A 21,387-nucleotide genomic window follows, 5' to 3' on the forward strand; every position below is an offset into this window, starting at 1 on the left:
GATTATGTAAAAACATATTTCTGAAAGGACTTCAGTTAACATTATTAGCCCAACTACGTTTTTGCATGCTAACTAACGTCATTGTCGAACTTTACCTATGCTCTTTGTCCACTAGGCTATGGCAACTTGGCGGCCAAATCCATAAATAATTTGACCGACCTTCATACCAGTGTTAATTTAACAGCAAATTTTGACTTAGTTTTAGTCATAGTCTTTTAACTAAAAAGCCATTTAATTTTAATCAAATTTTGACATGCGAATTGTTTTAGTTTTAGTTGACTAAATATGATAAGATTTTTTATAATAAGACTAAAATTCAGTACTTTTGCTCTGGCATCTGAGAGGCAGCTTTCTGTGTGCGCACCCGGATTGAATAGAGCTCTTTCGTGTCGTCGCCTTTTTCAGACTTATCCACATGTCTGCTCTTTTCTTTCTCCCAGACATTTACATTTTTGAGCAATTCAAATATGCGCATCTCACACAGGACATCAATTCTGACTGGATCTCTTCCCAAATCATCCCTCCCTAAAATTTGTGGAATATGTCAATAGATATTTGTCATAGACGTCATTCAAAAACAACATTTTTTATTTATGAAAAATGTCATAGACGAAAATGATTTGTCAACAAAATGAACACCGCTTTATACAGAAACTTGAGCTCTAAAAGCACAGACAATTTCCATTTCAAGCTTTCACCAGAAATTAAAAGTTTAGACAAAAGTCAATATGCTTCAGCAAACAAAGCAAACACTTAAAACTAAATGAATATTTATTATTTTCAGAAAACGGAAACATACTTTCTAAGTATGCGCACTGCGTCTAGGAACTGCCGCCTTCTATTTTGCCATCAAAATAGACACACCAGATTGGTGTTCAAAAAATGCTGAGAAATCATTAAACTTCATGTGACCCTACAAGAGTGATTACTGATGGGCTGTCTGCAAAAAAAAACCCCAATCACATTTTAAAGAAGAAAAAAAAATCATCCACTGACTTTCAAAGCATACATAGAAATGATTTTCTACTTCGAGGACCTTGATAGAAAAGTAGTGGAGTAAAAACTATGATATTTATCTTTCAAATGTAGTGAAGTAAAAGTCATACGTTTCCAGAAAAAAAAATACTACTTAAGTAAAGTACAGATACTCAAAAAGTGTACTTAAGTACAGTACTCAAGTAAATGTACTTAGTTACTGTCCGATGGAGACTGGCTTGACTTTACGCAGTGAGTATCCCATCCAATTTTTCTTCCCTGCATTTCACAGCAGAAGCTGAGGGGCTTAATATTTATTGCAGAAATGAATGATCACACTAAAAAACAAGCAAACTAAAGTGGACAACCCCACAACATTATAGAAACAATCAACAGAAAAGGGAGGTTAAACCTTAAGTGCATGATCCAACATGAAAACTAGCACTGAATTTGAGCATTTCATTAAAGACAATGAATGATAGGACTAATATTTTAGTCAAAGTGTAATATGTACAAGCTGCAGATAAGGGAATTAAATAATACAAATGGGAGATGAAAAGTATAAGTTTAACTTTGATCTCAAATGCATTTGAGGCTTTTGCACAGATGAGTCATATTATGTTGATTGCTTAAGCAGAGAGTGTGTTATAAAAGATGGTTGACAATTAGCACTTTGATATGTGATGTGATTTTATGACAACATGAGGCAACTGAAAGAGGTCTATAGAGGTCAAACTGGCGGTTCCCCAATAGTGTCAGGAAAATTAAAACAATCATGAAACCTACAGAAATATCAATCTAGTGCTTTCCTCATCACTGTGTCCTTCAAATGACTGATGGTGAACTGATGAATCACTCTGGTTAAGAACTTGTTCAGCTACATTTGCAAGACATGATATCAGCAGCACCACCACTGCTGATTAATACATCTATTAAATGACACCAGTCACATGTGCCAGTAACATTAGTCATGTTTATGATGCCTAACCCTTTATGTTAAACTCAGCCTGCTAGACAGAAGCAGTGCAGATGGGGGAGGGCTTCTGGTATACAGCACGATCGTCTGGTTTGGAATGTAAGATTGAGTTTGATGTTTTTATTGACTTTGAGAATATGTCCTAAAAAATTTGTCCGTCTGATTTTTATTTTTGTTCTATTTTTTTCTCCTTTTTTCTCGAGTTCCTGCTGTTCTGATCTCAAATATTGTATCTATTCCTAACAATGTTCAAACCCAATAAAGTAAGCTGGAGTTTGTATTCAGAGTTATTATTCCCCTCATACTGCCTTTGCATTACTATTAAATTGGATGCATGATGTAGTGTTGTGCTCAGGATTTGCAAACTTAATGCAAGCTTGTCCAATATGCCATTTCAAAACAGCTGATGAAGTCTGTTATTGTGATAAATATATACATGGGCATCGGAAGCAAAAAAATTAAATAAATGGGTAGGTCTTCCCCCAGAAAAAACATTTACTGGAGTAGATGCCATCAGTAGATGCCGGGGCAGTTGTCGTCTAATGGTTATAGAGTCGGACTTGTAACCTGAAGGTTGTGGGTTCGAGTCTCAGGTCCGGCAGGAATTGTCAGTGGGGGAAGTGAATAATTGGCACCCTCTTTCACCCTCAATACTCAGATTTATTCTTATTGAGCAAGGCACTGAACCCCCAACTGCTCCCCGGGCGCCACAGCTAGCTGCCCACTGCTCTGGGTATGCGTTCACTACTGTGTGTGTGCACTTGGATGGGTTAAATGCAGAGCACAAATTCCAAGTATGGGTCATCATACTTGGCCACACGTCACTTCACTTTCATTTTTACATTAAGTTCAAATAGCCCGCCTTGTGTACTAAACATCTGGTTAGGCTAGACAAATTTACGGAAGACATCAATTTATTTGCAGTTACAATAGTGCAGGGATAAGGAACATGGCAGATAGTTTTGACGCAAATCGACCCAAGGTTCGAATCCGCCTTTTGCCGAACTCGCTCTACTTCCCTTTCCCATCACATATCAGATCGGAAAGGCATTTATTTTCAATAAAAATTAAGAAAATATTCGAAAAGAGGAAATAAAGCATCTATTGTGTGTTTAATAATAAATTGTTTATCGGTTAATGGTAGCTGAACAGACATGCGCTGAATTAGAGATGGTAAAAGTGAGTGGGTCCAATATCATTGGTCTTAAAAAGTGGGTTGGTCTTGTCCCACTCACATACAATGGTTCCAAAGCCCATGAATATACAGGGGTTGGACAATCAAACTAAAACACTGGCCAGTATAGTGTTGGAAGTTTCACATCTTCTGTATATGTGGCTGTGGCGAGCAGCGAGGCTGAGGGACCGTGAGAACGGGACGAGTCGTCCGTGAGGGGCTGTTTATTGTTCGCCGGTTCCCGCCTCCTTCTACCCTGAACCTACAAACCTCGTTACATTGGTGCCGAAACCCGGGAAGAAGGAGGCGGGAACCGGCGAACAATAAACAACAAACTTTAATCAAAACAGTACAAACAAAATGAAAGTAAAAGCGGCAGCCCCTCACGGACGACTGCCGCGCACATACATAAACCAAACGTAAACAAAATACAAATCATAGTCCAGGCCTGGTCCTCTCTCGTCCTTCACTGTCGTCGCTCCTCCTTTATACTCCCGTCACTCCTCCGTGAGACACGAGGCCAATGCGGCACGCAGCTGCCGCTCATCATCATAATAATGACCGCGGCCTCGTCCCGTTCTCACGGTCCCTCAGCCTAGCTGCTCGCCACAGTGGCCACTCTTCACTGATTTTAAATTCCAACAGTAAGAGCGAAGTGTTGAATTACCAGAGCAATAGCAAAGCTATACATAAAATATTGCAATCCACACAACATAATGGGAGACATATCAGAGTCAAAAAATGACAAACTGTTGGTGTGCGTCGTACTTGTTTATCTGTGACGAGGACAGCAAGTCTTTGTGGTGTATCGAGAGCTATGGTCTCCAGGGTAATGTCAGCATACCACTATGTAGGACAAACCACATCCAACAGGAGGAACTGTCAACGCAAGAGAAAGCTGTCTGAAAGGGACGACCTGGTACTAACCTGGATTGTATCCAAAAAACATCAAACCAAGAATTAAATGTGCACCTTGACTCTCCTGTTTCCACCAAAACTTTGTCAGGAGCTCCACAGAGTCAGTATTCATGGTTGAGCGGCTATAACCAAACCTTTGGTCACTCGTGCCAATGCCAAATGTCAGTTTCATTGGTGCCAACAGTGCAAATCTTGGGCTGTGGACAATGTAAAACATGCATTGTTCTCTGATAAGTCACACATCCATGAGAGTTACGGTATCGAGAAGCCCCAAAGAGTCTTAACACCTGGACTGTTGTGTGCCCAGAGTGAAGCACAGGGGTGGATCAGTGATGATTTGGGCTGCGATACCATGGCATCCCCTACTGTGCTTGATGGATGCGTCACTTCCAAGGACTACCGAACCATTCTAAACAAAACTCACTCCCCTGACCTCAGGAGGCTTTAGCGTCAATGTTAGCACGCCTGCCTCCAACCCCGGTTTGAATCCCGCTCCAAGCGGGTCAAGTAGGACTGGTTACATTTGGTGTCGTGACCCGGATGGTAGTGAGGTTTAGGAGAGTGAGTGTAACGGACGTAGGCCAGTAGGAGCTGTGCGTGTAAACCTCACTCCCCTGGCCTCAAGAGGCACGCTAACAGCTGCAGTCTTTAGCGTACTTGTGTTAGCACGCCCGCCTCCCACGCGAGAGACCCGAGTTCGAATCTCGCTCAGAGCAGGTTGAGTAGGACTGGTTACATTTGGTGCCAGGACCCGGGTGGGAGTGAGGTTTAGGAGAGTGAACGGATGTAGGATGAAGGTAAGAGCTGTGCGTGTAAATCTCACTCCCATGGCCTCAAGAGGCGAGCTAGCGGCTGCGATCTTTAGCATACTTGTTAGCGCCCAGTTCGAATCCCGCTCGGAATGGGTCAAGTAGGACCGGTAACACGTGCACCTAATGGTTCAAACATTGTACCCTGAAGGAGGTGCTGTGTATCAGCATAATAATGCACCAGTACACACAGCAAGACTTGTGATAGAATAGTTTGATGAACATGAAAGTGAAGCTAAACAACCTGCACAGTCACCATATCTAAATAGTCAGAAAGATTTCCTCCACCAGCATCACATAAAGACCAGGGGCCTCATTTATAAATGTTGCGTACGCACAAAAGAAGGCGTACGCCACTCTCTACGCAATAATTGGTATTTATAAAAAGCAAACTTGACGGGAGAATGTGCGGTCCTTCACGCAAGCTCTGACCCAGGCGTATGCACAAAAACGGGTGAAATGAGAAATGGCGACACCGTCGGCAGATGGAAGAAACACGTGAAAGTGTGTGCAACTGTAGACCGTTGTGTAAAAGAAATGGCAATACTGCCTCTCATAAATAACTTGAAGACTTCACAAAGCAAGTATTACAATTAACAGCCTACACGAACACCCGTTTGATCGATCTGCAGTGTAAAACAAACAAAATCAAACGAAAATTACAACAGAAATGCAAAAAAAGAAAAGAAAAGTGAAATATGTTCTGCAACAATATTGGCATGTTATGCAATTCATCCTCATATATAATATGGTAAACAGAACTAAATAATGTACAAAACTGATATTCTCGTCAATGTGTCCGTCTGGCGGAGCAGATATAGATGCAATTAGATAGACAGATAGATAGATAATTAGGGAGATATATAGATAAATAGATAGATAGATGTATTAATTGTCCACTGGGGAAAGTTGTTTTCATAGTAAAAATGTCTTCATCAGCTACGGAATCATGGTAGCCTATTCATGCAAATGCCTTTAGTTTGTGTTATTTTCGATAAAATAACATATGACGTAGGCTATGTCTCAACCATTCAGAAAGCTGCAAGAAATTACATTTGCACTGAACTATTTCCCATTTCCACGTAGATAATGGGGATAGGGATTAATAGGGATTCCCCAATAATTGCCGGCAGTCTCTCATCAAGAGGGGTCAGCTCCGGTGTCCCCTTTCCCCCACCCGTGGCAGACACACTCTGGCGATGTAGCGCTAGACTTTTTTTTGCCTCGACTTTGATGTCCGACCATTTCTTTTTTTTTTCGGCCACGGTCCGAGGTTATGAGGCTACAGCATTTACGGCGTCTGCAACCTTTTGCACCTCAAGTGCCTTTTTGGCATTAGTAATGCCCACACTGTGCCCTCCAAAAAATATTTTTCTCCTCTTTTCCACCTCGCCAACGATAATTTATACTTCACATTGAGTGAAGTTACGTTTTTTTGATTTCCTCTCTGTATTTGCCATGATTTTGCAATCGATGAATATTAACTTGTGGGCGTTTCACAGACTATTTATGGGCAACTATGGGCGTGACATGAAGCCGCGCTACATTTAGAATTGATTGTGATTTATTAAGGGAAAACTGCGTAGGATGTGCGTGCGCACGGTTTTATAAATCCGAATATTTCTGTGCGTACGCACGTCCTATTCATCCGTACGCCACTTCTGACGCAAATCCTACGCAAAGTTTTATAAATGAGGCCCCTGGCCACTCTGAATGGCTCAAAATACCTAAGGCCACTGTGAAGGACTGGTATCTGTCTTTCCCAAGATTGATTGATGCTCTATTGGCTGCAAAGGATTTTTAACAACATAAAAAATTACTATAATAACTTAAAACGTGATGCTCGCATTTGAGTCAGAAGTTTACTTGCGATCGCAATGAGCTGTTCATGGAGAAATGCAACTTTAATCAAACAATTTCATTTGATTGCTTGAATTTTAAGCTTTGCGTAATAAAACAAAGTCTCGGTTTTCACTTCCAATTTCATTACTAAAGCCAAACAATAAATGTAGTTTAGACGTTCTTGTGTTCCGTTCAAACGGTATCACAAGATCATGCATGGCCGAAATTTTGTCCTCTTTATTGGTTATAGCCCGAGAAATGAACATCAGAAGGTTTGTGGAAAGATAGAGTACAAATTACTGAAATGTATTATCCCCTTTGTAATCCCCCAATCAGTGTTTCAACCCTGAAAAAACATCAATAAAACAGCTTGTGAACATATCGTTACCTCAAGAAAGTCATTCAAATGTCCATAGCTCTGGGTTGCCAGGTATGTGCAACAAAAGTAGCCCAACGGCCAGTCAAAAGTTGCCCAATGTGATTTTGTCCATGGGGCAGCTAAATTCCCCACTGAATTTGTACGGCTGGGGGTGTTGGAACTCCGTAATCGTACTTGCAGCCTCGTCAGTTACAGCTAGAAAAATGAACTCTACAGAAGAGCATATCGCTAAAATTGTAAACCTATTGTTTGGATGTGTACACTATATATATATAAGAGCATTATATTTTCCTTCTTATTTAGTGCATATAATTCAAAATGTGTTTCTAGGTCAAAACGACTTAAAATGATGGAGCAAATCAAATTATGCTCGATGTTGATAATGACAATAATTAAAAAATATTAAAACCACCTCATTAGAATTTGAAATAAGGCAAAACCAATTACTTGAAAGAGTAAAATTTATTCCATTTCCTCATATTGTCCTCTGGACATTCACCCCTCAATTATCTAACCATTTAAACACATTTCATAAATAGAGATCTGGTCATTTGTGAGGTGGACTGTACAGAATAAAACCTCAAAAGTGAATATTAGAAAAAAAAAAGGAAAGAAAGAAATGGGTCACACATGTGGAATGTGGGTTATCTATTTACAACATACAATATAAGAGAAAAGGAAAGTAATTAAAGAATTAATGGGCATCTACTGACACAATGCAACTGCAAAGCAACCTGTTGAAACAGGACATACGGGATATTTTAAAGAGATTTATAAATATATTTTGATGGTTCGCAAGCATGGGTATACAACATTACTCTCTAACCAGACAGCAGTTTTCGGCCCCTGAAATAGTGTAAGTGCATATGACCGGTGGTAAAGAAATCTGCCAAAACAAAATCAGATACAATCAATGTAGAATCTCTAAATGCAAACAATATCATGCTGTCTAAATCTGCTATGTAATCATTGTTGCTGTACACAAGGATATAATACAAATGAATCACAACAAATAAGATGTGAATACTGGCAATCAGAAAAATACGGACCGTTTTCATGTTGGAAGAGAACCTGAGACAAGTTGTGTATTGATGCCGACATACAATTCCCTCAAATGCGTTAAGAGCTTGTCCATTTACCTTAAATAAAATTCCCTTAAATAGCCCTAACCGGAAAGGAAAGAAAAGAAAGTGATGTGTTGTAAATGGGCCATACGATGTTTACATAAGGCCTAGAATGATATCGGAAATGACTCAGGCATTCTTTAAAAAATGGAGGGGAATAAAACACCCAAACCCACTCTCGCTTGAAAATCATAAAGTAATTGCTACACGTCTACTAACAAAAAGCAAAATTCAATGTTAGGATTGTCCGTCTACTTATATTTGATGTTCATGATGGCATCGTGGAAATCCTTTGCAGGCCCTGATTTAAATATTCCACATTTGCAGTGTCTTTTTTGTTCTTTTTCCTCATTTTTGATATCCTTAAAATGAGATAAGTGTACAATTATTATCTTATCTTACATGTACTGAAGCACTTTACATGATGATTGCAAAAAGTGGTGTATAATCATATCAACCCAAGGCGGATGGAAATCATGTTCCAAAAGCATACCATAACATGATTATATACAAACTTTGTCTAAATAAGATCATAACGGCAATGTTTAGTACAGATGTTGTTTACGTAGCAAGCTCTGAAACCGAAGACGTGATTTGACCAACAACCTTGTTATAGTGCATTTCCACAACAATATAATCTTCTTTCAATATTAATCACCTGGCTCCGACCATAAAGATTTATTGGCATGAAACATTTGCAATTAGCATCTTTCAATGGTAATAACATATCAACATGTACAAATTAAAGACAGATCTGAGTGCATCATGCGGAAGTCCTGTGGCTTCAAAAATTGCAACGTATGTACAGAGATAGTCTTTAGAAAACTGATCTTGTGTGTATGTGAATGGGTATGTTTTTTTCAGTACATATGTACTGTGTGTGATGGGCGTATGATGAGACGGCCCGTTTTAGTGCAGGTAGCATTCCATCGGAACCCTTTGCAACACCACAAGGGTTCAAATGTAGAAAAACCTTGGTTTATATGGCGTGTAAGTACGTCCCTTAAGTACGTCAGAGCAAAAAACAAAACAAAAAAAAGTTTCATTTTCCACTTGGCAACATGAAAAATTTGTGAAGGGGCAAAAAAAACCCATTGACGTCTGAGGCTTAATTCACATAATACAGCCAGTAGATCAAATTGAAAAGAGAGAACGCTGCGGGAAATATTATCCGTGACCATCGATCGATGGCGTTCACGTCCGTGAGGTCAGGGATTTTGATTTTGAGCTGGGAAGAGCGTCTGCGTAGCCGCGGTTTCTTCGACTGCGCGTTCCTGTCCAAGCTGTGGCGGCCCTCGGGCCGCGCTGTGCTCTGTTTACGATACTGGATCCCTGAGTTATCGAACACCATTGAAGTGGAGTTTCGGGCTTCGGTGACGCTGGTGGTGATCTCGTTCCCGGCCACCTCATTGTGGATCTCCAGGGTGGTCAGAAGGATATTTCCCTGGGAATCCACCTGCAAGCAGAGACACTCCAGGTTACCACGTTTTGAAGATATTTTGAAGAATTTCTGTAACCAAACAGTTGATATGCCGCATTGACTTCCATAGTATTTTTCCCCACACTATGGAAGTCAATGGTGTCCATCAACTGTTTGGTTATTAAAATATCTTCTGTGTTCAGCAGAAAACAGAAATTCATACAGGTTTGGAACAACTTGAGGGTGAGTAAATGATGACAGAATTTTCATTTTTGGGTGAACTATCCCTTTAAGTATGATACTCAACAAAAAACACATGGAAAATATAAATACAGTATATACAGTAGGTTCAATGAATGAACTATTCCATTTAAAAAGCAATTAGATTTTTCGGTAACACTTTACAATAAGGTCTCATGTTAAAGGTGCACTCTGTAAAAATTTTTCAGTAAAATATCCAAAAACCACTAGGGCAGTGTTATATTTTGTTCCGTTGAATACTTACAATATCCCAAATGTTTCCAACTATTTGTAAATCGTGAGAAAATTGTTATTTTAACCAAGGAACCGGGACTTGTGAGGGAGTTGCTTGTCGATGGCATCATATCTGCGTTACCCTCGGTTTCTGGTTTTATTTTGCAGAAACTCTTTACTCTCACTGCAGTGAGCAACAAGTGTCATAGCAGCCGCCGAGCGAACGCACAGAGTAACGTCATAACATCATTTTCAACACACTAAGATGTATCTAATATGATAAACAGAGCTGCGTTACCTCATACTCATACTCATGACCGGAAAAGCGGAAATGGCACCGGCGACTGTGGCATAATAAAAGTCCCACTGTTCGCGGGGCGTGTGTTGCGTTCATCTTATTAAAAATCGCTCCAGCGGCCTTGCTCAGCTCCCACAACACTCCTGCTCTGCTTCATACTACAGTAACGTTAATAATCGCATCCATGAACATTATTTCTGCACGAATCCTATTCCGATTCTTTTCCATCGGCTGTAAGGTGAAGACCACATGTCCCAAGATTCTGTGCTCAAACTTTGTTTTGAATAGGCGACCTCTAACGGATGGAAAAGTTACATAGTGCACCTTTAACACAAGTTAACTCTTTCCCTGCCATTGATGGAAATTTCCGTCATTTGTGAGAAAGCGCTTTCCCTCCATTGACGTAATTTTCTGTTTTTTTTTTTCTTCTGAAAGAGTACTGAATCTCCTGATTGAAAACACATGCGAAGAAGATACAGTAAAAAGCAATGTCATATGTAATCAATAACGCGATCATCAACATTAAACAGCATATAAATCAAAACTATTGTTGGCCTATTGTTACTGAATGAAATGTCAACCCAGGGCGAGCTATAGGACTGTGCAAAAAAAAAAAACGCTGGCAGGGAAAGAGTTAGCAGAATGTATAACATGAACTAACAATGAGCAATACATTTGTTACAATACAATACAATAGTTAATAAAAAATACAGTCTTTCATTGTATTAGTTACTTGTAAAAAAGTATTAGTAAATGTTGAAGGGAACATTAATTCTTAGTTCATGCTAACTAAAGTAGTTGACAAATGTTAACTAATGAAACCTTATTGTAAAGTGTTACCGATTTCTCTGACTTGTATTTTATATTTCAGACTTTACAGGGTTAAAAAAATAAACAGTAATATGAAAAGGTACATTACACAATAAAACCCCCAAAACTACTAAGACATTATCAAAGTACTTTTTTTTGTAAGGAAAAAGGGAAGTGTTTTTGGGGATTTTGTGGTTAGTTAGACAAGACAGTTAGGCAGTTAGACAAGCTACAATGGAGGCGTTCAAATGACACACAAAAAATGAGCCTTCAATGTGAAGAGTCAAGTGTGCTATATTCTTCAAAACAGTTCTTTGCACAAAAATGAAAGACAACTAGATTTATGTGGACATGTTTTATCATGTCACTTCAAATAAGATTTAAGATTATTCAGTTACATTATGTATCCACTACATTGGAATGCTCACAAGAAAATAATAATGGTATATATGTAAAGCACTGCCATAGACACACGACACAGGCATTAATTATTGCTGAAGTGCCGCTCTCCAGTACAACACACAGAATTGAACAGCACTCATTTTATAATCTATGGTACTACAAAACATCAACACGCTAATGCATAATTGCAGTAACAATATGACAACGAGGTGCTCTGAACAAGCCACAAATTTAAAAACGAATAATCTGTATAGGGTTATAATGTGTACAGTTATAATGTCAAATTATATTTAGGTTATAAATGGCTGTTTTGTTAATGAGCTGAATCAGAGCAAGTGTAAATAAGAACAAGTTGGGCAAGTTGTTAACCTTACAAGAATCATATTCTGAGAAAAGTTCTCATCTATTATACTTTAATGTAACCCAGGTGGCATGTGGGAGTCCTGAAAAGCAATATATTTGTCATATTGTTATTTTTATCAACAAAAAAGCTTGTTTATTATATGGCGCATACACATAACACAATTCATGAGGAAACGGCAAAAGGAAATTACACACACATTTACATTTACTACAATACACACACTAGCTGATTTCAATCATTAAAAAAAAAAAAACACAGTTCAGGGTTCCCACTCAGTGATCATTTTCCAGGACATTTTCAATTTTACTACGACAGGAATAAAAGCCAAATATTGCTCTCTAAGTCTTTAAAAGGCGTACAGTTTATTGCCATGTCTTAACTATAAAAACTGTTTTAATAGGAGCTCTTAATCATACATTATGACTTTGGAAATAAAAAGAATAAAAAGAAAAGATCCTTTTTATCTCGCTATTCTGACCTTTTCTCACAATTGTGTGAAAAAAAGTCAGAACTGCGAGATATAAACTCAGAATTGTGAGGAAAAAGTCAGAATTCTGACTTTATAATAGAGCTGTAACGATTTGACCAAAAATAAAAAATCTTGATTAATTGGACATTTTACCTCGATTAATGAATGATTATTTTGCTCTCTCTCTCTCTCTCTTTTTTTTGCTTTCCTTTTTTTGCCCTCATAGTTCACTGATAAGGTTTGTACTGTAAATATGTTCTACTATTAAAGGTGGGATATTTTTTTCTAATGAAAAAAGTGCATTTCTTTGTGATTTTAAAATACTTGAAGGAAGTTGAAGTTATTGTCTATGGGGCAGATTTATGTTTGTTGTACAAAAGATAAATTAGCACAGTAGGCCTACATTTCATGTATTTTAATGCATTAATGAGAGAGTGATTGTGTGTGTGAATTAGTCATACCGTCTCTATTAATTATGAAGCTGTGGTTTGTACTTCAAAGGTATTGAAATCTATAACGGTTGAGTTTCTACTTTAGAGATAAATCACAGGGCAGCGTTGATAATGAATTTCTGCGCTCCTCTCTGCGCGCGATCTTCACGCGATGTGCGAGCTACTGTCTGTGAGTGTTCGTGTGTCACAATATATCAGGCATTAGTTCAAAATAATACACATCCGATGGTCTAAAATCGCTTCAGTGTTCAAACTGGCAGGCCTTAAAACACATACAAATGACAAAGCTTTGTGAGGACGCAAGTGAAAGTGATCGGGCTTCAGGGCGCGCGCGCGCGCGCTGTCAGAGACACAACGCGGCTTGGCTCTGTATGTCACAGAAAAAAGCTCATGAGCACTAAACGGAGAAATTTTTCATAACGTTGTTCTTGAATAGTTCACAATCGCTTTAATGTTCAAACTGGCAAGCCTTTAAACTCATTTAATTGACAAACTTCATGAGGACGCAAGTGAAAGTGATCTGGCTTCAGGGCTTGCGCGCGCCGTCTCTGTGTGTGTATGAGCGCATATAAGAACGGTGATTAACTTACCTGTATAAACTGTGTAAGACATGCAGTTACTATAGTGATTCTGGACATCTATAAACAAAGATAACTGCTCCTGCATCTCTCTGTGTGCCTGCAAACTGCACTTGATGGGACTGACGGGGCGGAGTCACGTGACTAAAACCGAAATAACCGACATGGGAAAATTATGTTGTTTAGAGGGTCTAAATTTCGGTTTCGAGTAGTTTTCGATTAATCGTCCAGCCCTACTTTATAACACAATTTGACACGCAATTGTGAGTTTATATCACGCAAATTTGACTTTATAACGCACAATTGCAAGTTTGTATCAAAATGATGTGATTAGGTTGCTGCTAACCAGTTAACGTTCACTGCATACATTGAGCAGTAAATAGCATTAGCTAACTGCTGCAAGTGGCAACACAAGACTAAACATCATCATTGAAAATACTACTCTCACGTGTCAAAACTCAGCATTCCTGAACATCGCACTGTCTGAATCTAGCGGTAATTGTTTGGGCCAGTGATAAACTCTTTGTACTCAGCGAAAAAGAACAAACGAAGAACTTTTTCAGGACAACACCAAGATTTTCCAGGACATTTTACATTTTCTAAAATTTTCCAGGTTTTCCAGGACGAGTGGGAACCCTGACAGTTTTACTAAAAACAAAAAACAAAACTAGAATATGTCACATGACGTGCAAACACTTTTGAGTGAGAATAAATAAATAAATCACAAAACCTTTTTTTTCCTCTAAGAAATTAATTAAAATAACAGTATGAACCAAGGAGAGGGAAAAAAAACCTCCCATTGCTAAATGACAGAAGTAATTGCTATTTTGTTGAACAACAAGCTCAGGTTATTTCTCAAGAGGAGGTCTCTCCATGATATATTGTTTATTTACTGCTACCTCTGAGTCTCTGCAGTAATAAATAATTCAGAAATACATTCTTGCAAAAATATCTCGCAAGCACACTTTATAATCTTGATCAGTGTTTGTGATGGGGCAAATCAGCAAGAAAACAGCAATAGAACTCGAGTACGGTATATTGTGTTATGAGATGACGTGTACTGAACCAGAATGTTCGACTGAATGAAGGACACGACAAGTGAATTTTATGGTAATCTGGCTGACATTTCAACTGGACCACAAATCACACCATTACATATGGAGGAAGAAAAAAGCAAGATGGCACAAAAGAACTAGTGTTTTCAGTGGTTCTCAACTGGTTTTGAATCAGGACCCACATTTTACATTGGACATCAAGTAGCGACCCAACAAAATGTTGTTCAAAATTATGAATGAAATTGTCATGTATTAGTATTACATGAACTGCATAAAATAAAATAATGCAAAAATGTTTAAGACAATAGCAAAAAAATAGATTAATCGTGATTAATCACATCCAAAATAAAAGTTTGTGTTTACACAATGTGTGTGTACTGTGTATCGTTATTATGTATATAAATACACCCACATGCATGTATATATTTAAGAAAAATATGTTATATTATATAGCCTATAAAATATTTATATTTATTAGTGCTGTCAAAATTAGCATGTTAACGCACGCAATAAATTTTTTTAGTTTAACACCTTAAAAATCTTTATCGCAATTAACGGAGCATCCGTTTCTATCATCCTTTGGCTAGCGTTACATTATATGATCACGCTCTTATTCATAAATATACTTCCAGCAAGACAAGACAAAAGAGAATGCAATGTCTGTGAATGTCCTGGGTGCGTCTCAATCAGCTCACTAGTTTCCTAGGTCGTGAATCAGTATATCGTGTACATAAATGTGGCCGACTCCCTGATCAGTGCCCTGACTACTGAACCAGGGAGCTGATTGAGACGCACCCCTTGTCTGAAAGACGTGCGCCAGAATTGAGTCCTCTTTCTTGCCTGAACAAACAATAACACACAGAATTATGCCAAAATGCCCATTTTGTCGAGTATTCTCACAAGAGCAATCTTAAATGAGTTAAATACCATCTTAAATTAACTTAGAAGAGTTGTGGAGAAAATGATATGCATGTGACAGTGTGTCAGATCTGCGTCATGTTCGGCAGTGGCAGATCTTAAAGGGACAGCAGAGACTAAAGCCCAATTTATACTTCTGCGTCGAGTGTACGCCATAGCTACGTCGTAGGCTGTGTTGCACGCGTAGCCTACGACGTACCCTGACGTGCACCTCTTCAAAAATGTAACAACGCCTCAATTCTACGCGGACCGCAAGCGCTGTGATTGGTCTGCCAGAACCCCTCCCTCAGGGGTACACATGCTCCCTCTGCATGTGTAAATGCCCGTCGCTGCGGACAAGGACGCAGAAGTATAAATGAAAATTGACGCGTAGCCCACGGCATAGAGGCTACAGCGCAGGTCCGACACAGAAGTATAAATCAGCCTTAATGCAGTCAGTCATTTATTTTAATCACAGAACAAAGGTAACAGAGAAACTTGTGGCTTTAATAAGTAGTTATTCTATATTTAATTAAAAATTATGCAGTGCAGACAGTTTGATAACTTCAGTTTTAACTTCAACTATTCAATTTCTGTATATTTCCTACCTTTTAGACAGGTAGGAAGTCCACATGTAAATATGACATTTATTATAATGGGTTTATGTGAAGATTAAATGTTTTAAGTTCACTTGAAATTGTTATAGCTTTTAATTATCAGTAGCAGTTTTAGTATCAGTGATAAAAAGATGTAATTAAAACAAATATTTCAAATATACTGTATTTAAAGTTGTTTCTACATTAATTTGGAGAGTAACTGAAATTATTACAATATAAAAATATTAAAAACGCTTTTTTTTAATCGGTTGACAGCACTTATATTTATATATAAGATACATTATATATATATATATATATATATATATATATATATATATATATATATATATATATATATATATATATATACAGTATATACATGCAACATTTCCTAAATATATACATGAAGGAGTGTGTATTTATATATACATAATAATTATACACAGTACACACACATATATTATGTAAACACAAACTTTTATTTCGGATGCGATTCATCGCGATTAATCGATTGCCCACCACTAACATTTTATTTAATTATTATTTCTTGAATTTTCAAGGTTTCATGCTCTACAGTAAAAAGATAGATCTATCTAATCTGGCTATCTTCTACCAAGTGATTAATATAATAGAGTCTGATTGAACACAGCCTTGAACATTAATAATAAAACACATGGGAAGCATTTTATCCTCCCCTTTAAAAGTTAATATAAGCCTATTTTCGCTGCTGTGAATCAGACCGACGACCCACCAGTTGAGAAACACTGTTTTGCACTAAATGAGAGGGAAACTGTTGCTAGGAGGATTTCAGGACGAAGCTTACAAACGTTGACAAAACATCCAGCAATACACACACTCACCCCTCGTGAGTGACGGTGGCCTTGTACCTGATTGGACTGTTTAACAGATGATGGCTTGCAGTTGCCTCCCTCTTGAACAGACTGGTCAGAAAAGCACAAACATCTGAGCTTCAGCACAAATGCTTTAACCTCAAAAATCTCAACTTGAGTCTGGAATTTGTCTTTTGATTCAAGGAAAAAATGACACATATTTCAGGACGTTGTTGTTGTTGTTGTGTAGCTATTCACACGCAAATGTCAGTGGCCATATTTCTGACACAATATTCCAGGGTTAAGCATCTGCAGGAAGAATACTGACATTCATCAGGACTGGGAGTGTCCTAAATAAATAAGGTAAAATAAGTGAAGCATTTTCCAGATTTCAAAGTGGGAAAGAACACTTTGCAACTCAAATAAGTCTAACATGGAAATGGCTTACAGCTTAGCAAAAGTGTTGCTTGTTGATTTCACTTTTTTAACTTTAGTTACTGTGTAATGTTGCTGTTTGAGCATAAACAACATCTGCAAATTTACAACGCTCAAAGTTCAAAGCAAAGAGAGATATTTTCTTTTACAGAAATCGCTTTTTTAAGGACTACAACAAACTGCTGCTTGGGACTACAACAAGCTTCTTCCCAGTGACATCACAAACCCTAAAATGTACATAAACCCCGCCCTCAGGAACACGCAAAAAATGGGGCGAGGCCATGTTGGGCTGCTTTAGAGAAGAGGAAGAGTTGTTGTAGTAGAGCACATTTAGGAGTCTGCTCAAGGTTTCGCATCGTCTTTAATCCAATACTGTACGTAACACAAGTGCAATAGCATGTCAAAAAAGCAAGATGACAACATAAGTTATAACTGTAATTAAACTAAACTATACTTGTTCTATCTCCATGCAGCATATGTTCTCTGGCTCAGTAGGCATCTTACAACAGTTCCCACACGAGCAATTTAAAGATTATCATGACAGAACATGCTAAATGATGACTTGAAGATAGTTAACTCTACATCAACTAACCATTCAGAAATGTCCTGTTGCATTCTACATGTTGTCACTTCTTAGTGAGTCTCTCCATCATTGTCCGACTCCGGTTTGAACATAAAAAGTTGAACAGTTTCTGACATTTTCAGTGTATGTCTGCATGAGGTAATCGGAGCTGCTAACACGAGCTCTTGAAGCTCCGCCCTCTTCCTGAAAGTTGGGCCGTGAGCAGCAGCTAATTTGCATTTAAAGGGACACACACAAAAACAGCGCGTCTTTCCTCACAATTTTAACATGCTATAAAAATTATCTGTGGGGCATTTTGAGCTAAAACTTCACATACACACTCTGGGGACATCAGAGACTTATTTTACGTCTTGTAAAAAGGGGCCTTATAGGACACCTTTAATTTTATCAGTTGGCAACCAGTGTTGTACTACCCCTATTTGTCCAAAGCATTTTAAAGGATTTTTACAAATGTTATTTTCTTTTAATACTTAAGTGTTGTCAGCTAATGATGTTGCATTGTTACTTAATTCTGTATGGAAAGAAATGCATTGCTTTTTGAATGCACATTTTCATAAACTTTATTACGGTTACATTAAATTTTGCTCATGCCTTTGTATTGTTTCCCCCAAGATGACCATACCACAACCTTTTATTTAAAAAAAGGGGGAAAAACACAAAATTCTTAAGCACACAAAACAGTCATTCTTCACATTGGCATAGCGACAGATAAAAATGACTTTTACCTTGTTGCCGTCATACTTGCTGCGTTCGTTATTGGCTTTCTCAGCTTTCTCAGCCAATTTCTTTTGCATCTGAGGCCCTCGTCCAAAGAAAATGTAGTTGACAAAAGCATATTCCAGCAGAGCCAAGAAGACAAAGACGAAGCAGCCCATCAGATACATGTCTATGGCTTTGACATACGGGATCTTCGGCAGTGTTTCCCTCAGGTGGGTGTTGATGGTGGTCATGGTCAGCACAGTGGTAATACCTGTATGGGAAATATTTGATTTATTAATAATATTTATATTTAAGTAATATTAACCTTTTCCCTTCCATTGATGATATGTCATTTTATGACACAATGTTTCCCCACCATTGACAAGTTTTTCCAGTGTTACTGTTTAACTAGTGACAGTGTTAAGTTGTGACTTTACGGCAGGTGTTAAAAATCGGCTACAGATTAATCAATTTGAAAAAACCTGCGCAATGTGTTTATTACAATAAAAATGTCTTACTACATAATCAGGGTTTGAAATTAACACCTGCCAAATGCGGGTAAATCAACACAAAATCAACCTGACAGTGCAAGGTAACACTGTCAAATCACTAGCCAATTCGGCGGGTTACTTATTATGTTTACTCACTTTGCTGGGGAAGTTCGTGTAGGCCAACTCTGCACTGAATTTGTGCAAATACTCAACTTGTGAGTCATCATGATATATTAAATACAGCGTATTGCAGAATCTGCGCATATCTGGCTTACTTCAACACAACAAATAACGGCATGCTTGTTCATTTGCATTGAAGGAATAACGAAGATTAAAAAAACATCATAATGTGGTGTTTGTTTTGTTCCGTGTGGTGTTTGATGTATTACTGTATTGATCTGTCCACCTAAAATACAAAATAAATACAAAGGATGAGGATGAAAGAGGAATGGAGAAGATGGCTGGATGATTTTGTTTGAATAAGAAATTAATGTATGAAATCCAAATTGTATTTTTATACAATTTGGATATATATATATATATATATATATATATATATATATATATATATATATATATATATATATATATATATATATATATATATATATATATATATATATATATATATATATATATATATATATATATATATATATATATATATATATATATAAAGCTGTGACATAGTTAATCTGGTTTATTTATTTCTCTTTTTTCTCTTTTTGGCTAGTAGAAGTTCTGAATGGTTGGTAACTTAAACATTTAGTAGCCAAATTGGCCGGTGAGTGAAAAATTCATTTAAAACCCTGTACAAAATGTTGGTATCATTGTAAAGATAAAACATGTCATAAAACATTACCTGGGATAGCAGAAAAAAAAAAACGCTTATAAAGTCATCCTTGTTATGGGATTCGAACTTGTCCATCAAAATACAATCAATGGTGCGTCCTATCCAGTTGAGCTATATTTAACACCACAATTAATGAACAGATCTTGATCTTCAAATAATCTTTTCTGTAGCCTAATGTTTCATGATGCCAATGTACCCATGTTAACTTGTACCTCATACGCTGATAGAATTATTTATTTATTTATTTATATTTTGCAAAGTGGCCTTTGTGGTATCTTTCCTATCATCCACACATCTGCAAGTTGGTTGATAACATAACTGCAGTAAAGTAATAGCAATTACTTGTTTACATATTATTTAATTTACATTTTTTAAACATATGGAACCTGATTGAAGGTACTTCAAAGTGCCATGGGAAGTCCAACCAACTTTACTTAACATTTTCTAATATTACAATTGTTTATTTATTGTTATACTTGCCAGTTTTGCAGTAGAAACAAGAAACACTGATAGAAGATTGCTTACGTATACGTACATATAAGCTAACGTGGTCATCAAACATTCAACAGCATATAAATCAAAACTGCCTAACATTACTGAATGAAATGTTGAACCCACAAAGAGGTATGACTGCGTGAAGCTTTGGGGTGTTGATGATGGACTCAATCTACTCGATCTATGTTTTGATCATCGTTCTGAATCTGATCCGGATGAAGTCTTTGACAAAAATGTGATTTTCTCAGCTTTCTGTGCAAAATGTAGCTTTTTTTTATGAAACTTACCCAGATGTGGATAAAAAAATAATGCATGAAGCTAGAATAAAGTGTTTTAAAAAAGAGGCTCTGTTCTTGTTTCTTTTATTTTATATTCATATAACAAAATATTCAGGTGAACATGAAAGTTTTGAAAGTGATCAAAAGAAATGTGGGCACTGGCTGGCAACTGGCGGGGAAAGAGTTAAATTAAAATATGAATTTAATAGTTCAACAAAAATAGAAAATGTTTTTTTGTTACATAAAAAATAACAGCATATGACATGAGGGTTGACAGAATTTTCATTTTCGGGCGGTCTATCCCTTTAAACAGTCACAAAATGTATGGTCTTTAAGGTTTACACAGACAGTCAGTCTCAGTACAACCAAGTGTAAGCAATTTGAAAGTACAAGCTTATGGAAGGCAGGACTCAGCCAGAGATGAAAGCGCTCTCATTTGACACCTCTGTTCCAACGCCCACCATGAATCTGGACTCTGAGAATGGGCGCTACAGATTGAGTGCTGTCACAATGTTTAAAATGCCAGATCCGAGCCCTGCTTAGTAAACGGAATTACACAACCACAACACTGATAAATCTAGCTTTCAATAATCCACTTATGATGGCAGAAGCCTGGTTAACTTCATAATTGATTGCAATACCAAATAAAATGCTGTTTTATCACATAACTGACAGTCTCTGAACCTTTAATTGCCACTACAAAGCCAC

At 37.5% G+C, this 21,387-nt stretch overlaps 1 protein-coding gene across 4 annotated transcripts in view; it reads right to left on the reverse strand.

Moving 5' to 3' along the window:
• Positions 1-7,518: 7,518 nt before the first annotated feature.
• Positions 7,519-21,387, reverse strand: part of gabrb3 (gamma-aminobutyric acid type A receptor subunit beta3) — a gene marked incomplete at its 5' end in the record, with an annotated part of 94,656 nt that continues 80,787 nt past the window's right edge. For 2 of the 4 annotated variants that reach the window (XM_079840547.1, XM_079840548.1), the window contains 2 exons: positions 7,519-9,653; positions 18,589-18,833. In XM_079840547.1, coding sequence (XP_079696673.1) covers positions 9,306-9,653; positions 18,589-18,833 — 593 coding nt within the window. In that variant the 3' untranslated portion in view covers positions 7,519-9,305. Of the gene's footprint in view, positions 9,654-16,875; positions 16,957-18,588; positions 18,834-21,387 lie in introns of all 4 variants that reach the window. The other 2 variants (XM_079840546.1, XM_079840545.1) reach the window with 2 other exon arrangements.

Source organism: Gobio gobio (assembly GCF_949357685.1).
Source record: "Gobio gobio genome assembly, chromosome: 17".
In the NCBI taxonomy this organism is placed as follows: domain Eukaryota; kingdom Metazoa; phylum Chordata; class Actinopteri; order Cypriniformes; family Gobionidae; genus Gobio; species Gobio gobio.